The sequence below is a fragment of the Phlebotomus papatasi genome, chromosome 3 (assembly GCF_024763615.1).
Source record: "Phlebotomus papatasi isolate M1 chromosome 3, Ppap_2.1, whole genome shotgun sequence".
Classification (NCBI taxonomy): Eukaryota; Metazoa; Arthropoda; class Insecta; order Diptera; family Psychodidae; genus Phlebotomus; species Phlebotomus papatasi.
The window spans coordinates 18964196-18976081 of NC_077224.1; the positions used below are offsets into that span (position 1 = coordinate 18964196).

At 35.6% G+C, this 11886-nt stretch overlaps 1 protein-coding gene across 1 annotated transcript; it reads left to right on the plus strand.

Annotated features, from left to right (window-relative positions):
* The first annotated feature begins 1909 nt into the window (after positions 1-1909).
* On the plus strand, positions 1910-9241 carry LOC129805208 (lachesin-like). Its single transcript, XM_055852978.1, has 6 exons — positions 1910-2099; positions 2205-2333; positions 2417-2554; positions 8000-8164; positions 8283-8420; positions 8496-9241. Exons 1-6 carry the CDS (start codon positions 1910-1912, stop codon positions 8660-8662), a joined length of 927 nt encoding a protein of 308 aa, XP_055708953.1. The 3' UTR covers positions 8663-9241.
* The last annotated feature ends 2645 nt before the right edge of the window (positions 9242-11886 follow it).

Consider the following 11886-nt stretch of genomic DNA (forward strand, 5'->3'; position numbering starts at 1 on the left):
TTACTCAATTAAAAAGGCTGCCAGCGTTGTAATAATACCGAATGGCGTTGTATATGGACTCATTGGAAAGTTCTTAGAATTTCTGACAATTTTTAATCGATTTCAATCGGTTATGAACCGGTTAACAACCGATAACTAATTACTGCTTGAACTCCACGGAGAGAACAGTATATATAATCCCTCGATTTTTTCACCTCCCTCCCCAAAAATTTCCACCTTCCACCCCCCGGACGGAGACCAGTTTTCTCAACAAATCTTCGCGTTTTAGGCGATTTATGAGAAATGTCACGCTGTTTGTCCGTCTGTCGGTCCGACTGTCGCCAGCTCTAGAGGTCGAACGGTTAGAGATTGCGTCTTGGGACCTTCGGGGGACCCCTCATAAGTCGATCCAAGGATCGTTAACATACCCGTCATTTTTCCCCCACTCCTCCCCTTCCCCACCAAAATCATGTTTTTTGGAATTGCTCGAAAACACGTCGTGCGATTTTTTTCATTTTTAAATATGTTTTAGAGATCACCCAGTAGGGCGTTTCAACTAGGAAAAATTTTTTTTGGCACTATTTTCACGGTGCTGTATTTGATGAGACAAGAATGTTTTTCTTCTACGACAATATGATCAGACGCTGTTTAGAGGTAGCTGAACGACCCTCTCTATAGTGTAAAATCCGGTAAAATCAGAAATTTGTTCTACAGAGAGGGTAGTTCAGCCACCTCTAAACAGCGTCTGATCATATGGTCGTAGAAGAAAAACTTTCTTGTCTCATCATGTAGAGCACCGTGAGAATAGTGCCAAAAAAATTTTTTTCTAGTTGAAACGCCCTATTACCCAGGCAGACATTTCGTCCTGATACGAAAATGTCATTGAAGCATTCCTATTAACGGTTTTTCAAGGTCAAAGGTTAAAAAGACACGAGAGCGCATTTATCAAGTGAATGGGGTCATGTTTGGGGTGGTTGGAAAGGTCTTTTAATTTCCGACAAAATTGAACCGGTTCCAAACGGTTTTGAATCGGTTTTGAATCGGTAATGAACCGGTTGATAACCGATAAATAATTTTTATACGAAATTCAATTCAATTACTCCTGATGTGTATTTTGGGAAAAATTTTGAGTGATTTATAAGTCGGTTCAAATCAGTTGTGAACCGGTAATGAACCGGTTATTTACCGATAAGTAATTTTTGTTCGAATATAATTTTTATTACTCTTCAAACTATTTTGTGGAATCTATTAAGTGATTTATGAATCGATTCAAATCGGTTGAGAACCGGTAAATGATGCGAAAGTACTTTTGAGGTATAGCATCTAAGTCACGAGTTCCAGCATTTCGCAAAGCCTTGGACGCTTTGCCACCCCTTTTTTATATAAAATTCGATTATATCAGTCATAAGCTATTTTAGGCGATGTTTTGTGTGATTTATAAATCGATTTAAATCGGTTGCCGATTTAAATTGAATTATCGATTTATAAATAAATAAAATCCTCCAACAACCACTGAGAAAACACGATAACTGTCGAAAGCTCTGGTGAAATTGTGTGTTTGATTCATAGGATTTGATCAACAGATTCCAACGCTCACCGGAAGGACAGATTATTCTAAAAAACCTAGCTCAGTTCCACCACGGTCGGCAATCCCTAGTAAATCGGTTTTGGTAAACTTAAGAAAATGCCAAGTGGGAAAAACTCCGCGAGATCCTTGAACTTGTGTACACTACTCTTTTCTTCATGAATTGAACCAATAGAGAATTTCAATAGTGATAAATGATGCAAAAATATACTTTAGAAGATGTGAATATCTAAGCACGATTTCGATGGCTTCGCAAGGTCTTGTGCACCTTGCCACGCTTCTTTACCTCAACTTCTTTAGAATTATGTCACCTTCTGAGTTGTTTTATGTAAAAATTCTATGTTAATGTGGTTTCATCGCAATGTCTTCTACTTTTCAGTGCCACCAATGATCTTGGAACAGTACACGAGTAATGATATGGTTGTGCGAGAGGGCTCAAATGTTACGTTAAATTGCAAAGCAAAGGGATATCCTGAGCCATACATCATGTGGCGTCGAGAGGATGGCAGCGAAATGTCCATCGGCGGTGAAAATGGTACGATACATTTTTTTTCCAGGGGAGGCAAACCCAATCCCTCGTCAATAATCCTTATGCAAAGTTATCTAAAGCGTGCATTTCTTTTACTTTAAAAAAAAAAAGTTGCCGTCGTTGATGGAGAAGTGCTGTCGATTGTTAAAGTGAGTCGACTCCATATGGCGGCTTATTTATGTGTAGCTTCAAATGGGGTTCCACCGTCAGTGAGTAAAAAATTGGAACTCCGGGTTCAATGTGAGTGATAAAATATTTCAATTTGAGGCGGATGATGTGGTGATTTTGCATCCAACATATCCATTTTTTGTACTGTCCAACAGTTCCCCCCATGCTTTCGATCCCCAATCAGCTGGAGGGAGCCTATACTGGCCAGGATGTCACTCTGGAGTGTCACACAGAAGCATATCCGGCATCGATAAATTACTGGACGACAGATCGTGGAGATATGATTATATCAGGTAGAAAAGTTAAATTTTTCCCCCATAAAACTTTCTCTACGGGTTTTAAGCTTCCCACATCCACCACATAATAAAAAAAAATAGACACCATGAATAATTTGTCAATGATAAATTGCCCCAGTGACTTATCGCAACCGAGTTGTCGTCTCATATACAACATAATTTCAATGTCCACAGACACCACAATGAATTTCCCTCCTTCTCATCCTCCTCCGCTTTTATTCCCTTCTCATATTTTCCATGAATAGACCCCACAATTCCGTCCATTTTGGTAGAGAAACATGGTATTTGCCGAGGACATTGTTTTACTCGGGAAATATTTAGCAAATTCAGCATTTTTATCCCCTCCCCCCACCCATAGTTTATAAAATTGTTTCTCCCTCCCACCAAAATGCTTTACTAGAAAACTTTTCTATGAGGTCATCTGAAAATTTTAACGTATTTGGTCGGCAAACTGAAATAAAACGTTCAAAGGATCAATTGTCATGGGAAAGTTTGGCAGATTTTCAGAATTTTCAACATAAATAGAGTTAAAAGTTGTGTTTGTATCACAGAACTTTAGACACTTTGTCATGGATTTCAAATGATTGATTTATTGTTGTGGTAATGTGTGTAGGGACATCTTTCTGTAAACAACTTTGAATTGTTAAATTTATTTGGGAATTTCTTTGTGATATTTGTTGCAGCAAATATAACATTACTACCTGAGCAACAGGGTGACTCATTTATAATGCTATGCTTATGCTATGAAAGTGTTAATTTGACAGACAAATGGTGATTTTTCTCAAAATTAAGTGTCATGTCCATTAAGAATAAGAACAATTAAGATTAAGAACAATTTCTGAAAATATTCCAAAAGCTTGCTTCATTCACAGTTGGAGTTTAAAAAATTCGAAGATCGATTTCGAAAGTCGAAGACCAGACATTTTTACTGCTCATTCAGCCAAAACAGAAGTAGATTTTGATTCTCCAATAGTGTCTTGGATAAAAGGTAAATGGAACTCTATTTGGACAAAAAGTCGTTGAAGATCGAAGAATTCAAATTCATTTTCGAATTTTCATACTAAATTTTCGAACAAGGTGGGGAAAATTTATCAAATATCACACTAAAAACCTGGCAAAAGAGTTACAGGGATTATGGAGTGATTAAATACAGGGACAAGAACAGTAAGCGTCGTTGTTCTGTTTTTTTTTCCTAAGAACAATGTGAAGACCGTAAAATTTTGACACTTGAGCACTTCGGAATTCGAACAAGATGCAACTTCCGCCACCTTGCGGAATTTTTCAAGAAGTAAGAAAGTCTTTTTTTTGGATCTTCAAATAGATTTTCGAATTTTTCATGATCTACTTCTGTACGGATAGATTACGTCTATGTGGTGGCTGAAATACGTTTTGTTCGAATTTCGAAGTATATCAAGTGCCAATCTTCACTTTTTTGTGAGGAAAAACTAAACAATGGCGCTCTTAATATTTTTATTCTCATATAATTCCTCAGCATAATCACTGACTGAATGATACTTTTAGCAGCATATATTTCGCAAATGTTCTCAATCTTTTGCGAAAACTAAGTTCGAAAATTTGAATCTTAATTTCTTAAATCATCAAGAATCATCGACATTTTGTGCAAATAAAGTTCCATTTACCTTTTAAGGCCTCTACACATTGGAAGCAAATTTTCGTTAAAATGTCATTTTTGACAGAACTTTGACGTTTCCATCTACAGCACTGCTTGAAATTTCCAAAAGCATTTTTTTTTACAAAAACTGCTCCCAATGTGTAAAGGCTTTTAAGCAAGACATTGTAGAATAAAACTCCTGCTGTCAATAAGAAGTTTCAAAATATTTTGTCAAATATCGAGAAATTTTTGTAAACCAAAAACGTTTAGCAACCAAATCACCAAAACAGTACAGAATTTCTGTATTCATAATCGAAAACACGTTCGAAAATCCGTTTCGAAATTGAGAGAAATTACGTGTTTAATTCACATTCCGTGAGGTAAATCCATTGTGCCATTCACGTGGTTGTTGAAGTTCTTTTCTTCGAATGTTGAAGTCAAATTTAATTTCAAATTTTCAGCCTCAGTACTCGAACAGATTGTTAAAAAGTGAAATATATCACTAAAAAATAGGAGGTGACTACACGGAGAAGGGATAGGAATATTATGAATTGGTTACTTTGATTACCGATAAAAAAGTGAAGATTGACAGATGTTGACAGAAGATTGACACAAAGAACACCCCGATACTTCGAAAAACTCTAAAAATAAAACACTGCACAGTGCATTTGTCTGGCTTCTCTGCCATATTAACATGAAATCATCAACGCCTGTCACTGACGAAGCAGTTGCTTTTCACGATTTTCTTATTGCATTACCACCGTTAATGCATAATCATCCTTGGTTTTTCCCAATTCACAACTCGCATTTGTAAAGATTTCTGCCATCCGACTATTATTGAATGAAGCGCCTTGACATTTCTACAATTATTCCACGCGAAGAACTTTGTAGTACAAACTATTCTAATGTCCAATCAATTTCTTCACTCAATTTTTTATTTTAAACAAACCAAATCAAACAAAATATTTCTTCACCTAGCACTTGTTCACGTTTTAGACGACTTCTTTCTCAACGTGTTAAAAGACGCTGCTAAGGCAGTAAATCTTTTAAACTCCGGCTACAATTGTGTGAGTGTTACTTATTCCATGGAGTGCTGCCGCTTGCCCTCATGAAGCATTGAAAATCAAAGAGGCATCATTTACATTTTTTGCATAAAGCTTATTGAGAAGATTTAAAAGTTCTTCTCTGTAAAATATGATATTTAACGTTGTATACAAATTTTGAAATTTCTAATAGAGGCAATATGCTATATTATGTTCAACATTTATTGGACTTAAGGGAAAAGTTAGTTTAAGTTGGGGGAATGTGTGGCAGATTCTTGGAGGAGCAGTTTAATTTTTTGCATTTATTTTATTTTTGTAACTAATGAGGTAGATTTGTATGAGTTTTATTTCATTTTGATTTTTACACATAGGGGAAATTGGGGCACTAGCGACCATAGGTAACACCGAACACTGATTTATATTTCTGAACTACTCAGACTATGACGACCATTTTTTCAGTATCTATAAATTCATATTATTATTATTACTAATCGTATCGAGATATTGTATTACAAGATACAGTAGACTCTCGCTAATTCGCACTTTTAAGATCGGGCTACTTTATAATTAGGGCGGCAGTTAAATTCGAAAAAAGTTTGTTGACATTTCTCAACTTCGATTATGATTATCAAATGAAACAAATATGCTCAAATTTGCAATGGTTTGTCTCAGTTTTGATGTGATTTTGCATTATTGAGGGATTTTCATGCAACTTACGATATATATCAGTGTGTAAACTCAATATCTATATCAGAGGTGTGCAAGAACCGTTTGAAACCGAAAAAACGTCAAATAAAGCTTGTTCGTCAATGGTCAAAACGCTACCTGAGCAAACTTATTTTTACGTTTATTTGGTTTCAACGGTTCTTGCACACCTCTGATCTATATGCACATGAATAAAAAAATCGTTGCATTTCAAAAAGTTTGTCATCCGAATTTCTGTCTAATTCGGCTGACATTTCGGTCCCATATGCCCGAATTTGAGAGAGTCTACTGTAATAATTTTTACAATGTTAATTTTCGTGTTAGAAGAACTGGCTAAGTTCATTGTAGACCGCCCAGAAGCGCCTTCCGTGGTGTGGATGCTTCTTCGCGTGTTGTAGATGCTTCTTCCATGCTCCCGGAGTTGTTGGGCGAAGACGGTGCATTATGATACGTTATTATTACATATGAAAGTTGTCTAAATCAGACATTCAGATCTTTGCACCATCAGCATAATTTTTTGTAAGAATTGTGCCGACTTACCGATTTCGCTTTTCGGTCTAGAAGATTTGTATTTCCATCCAGTACAGTACATTAACATTTACCACTGGAATTGTCCGTAGGAAATTAATTATATTACGAATGCTATACTTTATAAGTACGAAGTGGCATTTAAATCTGCCGATTTCTTCTCTAAAATCGTGCCAATCTGCCGTTTTTTGCTAATGAACATGCTGATCTGTCACTTTCTGGCCGAATTGTGCCGATCTATTGATATCTTAGCAAAACAATGCCGATCAGTCGATTTTTAGCTCCAGATCGGCACAATTTATCCAATCATTACACTCTGAGAGCCAGTTATTCACCCCTTGTATTTTTCCAATACTTATATCCAGCATAGATACATACCATATTCTTTTAAATCTGGTTTTACAACCGTCTCTGATAGATCGATTTTTCTCATCTTTGTAAACTTCTTTGTAATGTCTTTTTATTCCCCTATCAGGAAAAATTGCATTCACTTGCAGTTTCATTTCCATAATTGATAGTGAAAAACCTAACCTCAAAAAACTGTGTGAAGTAATTCGTTTACCGCCTCATAATCGCATTTTGGCAGTTTACCGCCTCATAATTGCATTTTGGCAGTTTACTAGTGAAACCATTCAGTCAAGCTGTCAACTAAATCATTCACCGGCTTTTTACTTACATAATCTGTTCCCAGGAGATGAATAAGTATAGCTAGCGAGTGAACCGTTAGTGGTAGATCGTCAGATCGCGCCGATCAATCTCCAAGATCGTGCTGATCGCATAGACTTGAGGATCGCGCTAATAGGCACGCAAAGTAAACCATGAGTGGCAGATCTGTTTACCCGCAGCGAAATTGAGAATTTAGAGAATTCAGAAACCCCTGTCAATAAAAATAGGAATGAGTCACCCCTTAAGATACACCCTATACCGGAAATCTAGATTAAAAAATCTTAAGTTGGATACAGTTCATAAACTTAAAATAACTTCAGCTGCATGAAATTACCCTATCCTCCCCTTTTAAAATTCGATTCTGTTTATCAAATTTTTTTTTGTGTAAAATGCACTGTAGCAAAGACCAATTTGAAATTCAAGTTTGGAACAAGCCCAACCTTTCCTACACCATTTCCAGCAACTATTTCCGAAATTTTCTTCTCGCCACCAAGTATTTTGGCTATGCTATTTGAGCAATACGAGAAATCCTTCATACTCTGCATCCTATAAATTTTGCATGGAATGATGTTCGTGTACGGTCAGTTATATTAGCAATAAAGTTATTTTATTTTAATTTTTAATGAACAATTACGCTCTTTTTTTGTCACATAACTTTCTTAATAGCTCAAAAACCTATGAATAATGTAGTGATACAGCATTGGTAAATAGAAAAGTAAACACGAAGGACGCGAAGAGCTTTTTCCGGGGACAGAAAGGGAAATAACTTTGATGAAGTTTTCAGTTGACCTCGTCGCGAGAGATGTTGCTGTTGTTTTTTTGCAAAATGCAATTGTCACATTAGAGAGTGTCTTATTAGTATTAAATTAAAATTAATCATTAATGTAGACACTTCACGCGCAGGAGATAAATTCGAGACGCTGTCCATCAGCAATGGCTACAGCAAGTACATGAAGCTGAAGATACGAAATGTTGGACCCAAGGACTTTGGTTCATATCGATGCGTAGCCAAGAATTCTCTCGGGGAAACAGATGGTCTTATAAAGCTCGATGGTAATTTTATGTTGTACATAAAGTTTCTTGTTTTACAATTGGTTGCAATTTGAATTTAAAATCAATAAACTTGAAAATTTATTCTTGTATTTTTTTTTATTGTTTATTTCGCATTCAGAAATTCCCGCACCAACAACGCCAATGACAACGGAAGTGTACCACTTGAATCGGTCAAGGGTGAAGAATCGGAAGAAGTACCTGTCGAGCTTCGTCACCGTTGGAGACTACGGCGTTGAAGAATGGAAAGATAACAATGGTATAAATAATTGCGCTCTTTTTTTTATATTGCAATGCTCTAACTTTCATCTATTTTCTCACGCCCGGGAATTAGATTACAATGGAGACTTCTCATTGCCATCGCGAGGGCCACCACCCATTCGACATCCACCTGGTGCATATCATAACAATTCCCATCCACCCTTCATAGCACCATCAACTTCAGCTCTCGTGATACTCGCAATCATCCTCATTATCATGACTCCAATGCTTATGAGATGAGAACATTCCTTCCCGCCCGAAGGGACAACACATTTTGCCACACTTCTCCAGTAAGTTCATCACATTTCTTACATCGTTGCGTTTTCACAGATAAAAAAAGCAACAACAAGAAAAAAAAGAAACGATATAAAAAAGAAGAAAATAATAACGTTAAACTCATTGAGTCATTTTCACGCACAGTTTATTTGATAAACAACAGAGACATCTTAAAAAGACAAATCCTATGAATATTGAATGAATTGTGCTATAGAACTTTAAAAAAAAGTGAATCTTCTCCGTTCTTCACAATAAACCAAAACAAGTCATTTCTTTCTGCGGTGCTAAAGTGTAATTAATATTGATCATTAATACCTAATCGTATAGTTAAGATATTACCAAGCGTATTCAGTTTTCGAGAGTTTATTCTATTAAAAAAATTGCGATTCTACCTTTGATTTTATCTTCCAAATCTTTTAAAATGAAATATCGTTCAATCGTTCTAGATATGAAACATAAATAAAACATTATGTTACAGGGGTTGCAGGTGAAAGGTAAGAACATCTTCATTAAAAGGAATTCTTTTTTGTCTCATAGTTTTAAAATTCCACATCGATATTAACTAAAAATCTACAAATAATTAAGAAAAGTTCTACAAAAAATAGTTAAATTCACAATAAGCAAGAAAAAAGATAACGTGAAACACGAATGAAACTGTCAACTACAGTGCCTACTTTTCTATTCGGAAGTTAGCTGAAAAAAGTAGGGGAGACTGGGGCAAAAAGTAACAAAACGGATTTTTTTTTTACGAGCTACCTATGATCCACACAAATTTCTGATTAGCGCAGTTTTATAAGAAATTTATCGTTCTACAAATTTGTGAATGTCATTTTTCTCTATTTTGTAAGGAAATACATTTATCGAGCCGTTTTCTAAAACTTTCTACACGTTTTCTTGTTCCGGATGGATTCATTCGGGGATTGCAATTTCATGAGTGCAAATGAGCAAATTTATTTAGTTCACAAACATTGGCGATAAGCTTTTTATATTGTTTTTGCTGGACGTCCTCTCTTCCTTGGTTTTTCCTCTGCAGATTCCCTTTTTAATTTCGTTTTTTTGGCACTTTCTTGGTGAGCGGATATTCTTGACACCACCACTGAATCTGAACGTCCCGATTTCTTAGACTTGGTTTTTGGATATCCCCTTTTATATTTTGTATTTTTGTCAATGTCCTGTCGAGCTGTAAATTGTGACATCACCTCCGGATTTGGGTTTCCCTCTTCCTCAGTCAGACCAGTTGATACCAGCCATTTTCTTTTCATTTCCGGTGGTATAATGATCTGCAGATCTTGAGCATAATTAAATACCAATCTTCTGACACTGCTTATAGACAATCCGAAATGTCTATCGGAACAATTCAGCAAATAGTTTTGCAATGCTGCTTCCTGCTCTTCACTGAATACGTTTGTTCGTCCTTTTTTCGCGGTTTGCACGCATACCGTATCTTTCAAACCGTCTCTTTTTGCCAATAGCGTCGAAGGGTCTGATAGTTTATTTCGTAAAATTTGGCGTTTTGTTTTCACCGGAACACCACTTTCCACTATATGCAGCGCCAGCAAGAGTTTTCCTGGGACAAGTGCTTCATTTTTCCTTTTATATTCACGCTTCACGCGCCATCACACTTTTCTGTGTCTTTTAATAATAAATGATTTGTGAACTAAACTATTTGAATTATTATAATGCCATATTTACAAACCTTAATGTTTTCTCATACACTGAATAATAGAATAAAGAACTTTCAAACTTCTGGAAATTTGGAAATACGGAAAAAAGCGGGAAAAATCGGCGACACATGACAATGTCGTTTCTTTTCGCCGTAAGACATCAGAAAATGCTTCGGTTTTTGTTACTTTCTGCCCCATACCTTTTGATACTTTTTACCCCAAGTGGTCGTTTTTAATAAAATGATTTCTGGAGAAAAGAATATTCAGAAAATGCTAATACGGATAGCGGCTTCGTATTCAAAGAATCCAAATCATTTAGGAAATATTCACCAGTGCATACATTTTGGAAAATAAGTAGGTCAAAATTGATATATTCTGCAAGGAAAATATTTCAGAAATAGAACCAAAAAATTCAATATTTTTTATTTTATAAATTCCTTGTTGGAATTCTGAGACACTTACGACATTGAAGAAGGTCTATGAAGGCTATCTATGGAAAAAATTTGAAGCTGCTATTTCTTTCATCTTGGAAGATATTGAATTAAGAAATTTTGATTTGTGACTTTTTACCCCAATCTCCCCTACAGTAGGTGACAGTAGGTACAGAAGACTCTCTCAAATTAGGGCATTTGGGGCCGAAATGTCGCCCGAATTAAAGAGAAATTCGGGCGTTAAACTTTTTTAAATGCAACGATTTTTTGTTCTTCTGCATAGAAATATTAAATTTGCTTACTCATATTTAAATTTCATGAAAACCCCTTAATAATGCAAAATCACATTATAATTAAAACAAAGTCTGGCAAATTTGAGCATATTTGCTTCCGAATTAACGAGAGTCTACTGTAGAGACCTGCACGGGTCGGGTTTTAGGGTTTTTTCCAACCCGCACCCGCAGTGAATTTGATCTGTACCCGACCCGACCCGTTGAAATTTAGTGCTATCCGACCCGGCCCGACCCGCAATACAAAAATTAATACCCGTGTCCGACCCGACCCGCAAGAAATGTAAATTTACCCGTCTTTTTACTTATTAACCCGAAAAACAGTAATACGGTATTTTGGTTTCATTAACACGATTAACAAATTATTTGGCATATTTGGACAGTAAAACGATTCAATTTTACATAGTAAAATATAAAATTTCATTTTAACAAAAATAAAAACCTAAGATTAACTTTTTAAGAACGAGATGCTTTTTTTCTGACCGAAAATCAACTATAAAAAAGAAAATAATAAACAATTTTTTATCTTCATGGATTATAGGGACAAAATAGTCTAAAAATTTAAGTCATTTTTCTCACCATACCAGTAAATAATTTTCACTCTAATGAAATATGTTATATATGAATAGGGGAAACTAGGGCACCATCAAACACGGGGTACCACCAAACACTAATTATTATTTCTAGGCATTGAATAAACGAGCAGTAAAAAGTCAAATTTGGTCAGCAAAAAATTCGAAATGATCAGTAAAAAATTAAAAAAATGATCAGTAAAAAATAAAAAAGGGCAGCAAAAAGTTTAG

Bases quoted from the DNA above. Each gene is read 5' to 3' on its own strand.
- LOC129805208 (XM_055852978.1), top strand. From the start codon at position 1,910: ATGTGGTTTCATCGCAATGTCTTCTACTTTTCAGTGCCACCAATGATC. The intron at 2,555-7,999 runs GTAGAAAAGTTA...TCATTAATGTAG, and splicing joins TGGAGATATGATTATATCAG to ACACTTCACGCGCAGGAGAT. The intron at 8,421-8,495 runs GTATAAATAATT...CCCGGGAATTAG, and splicing joins AGAATGGAAAGATAACAATG to ATTACAATGGAGACTTCTCA.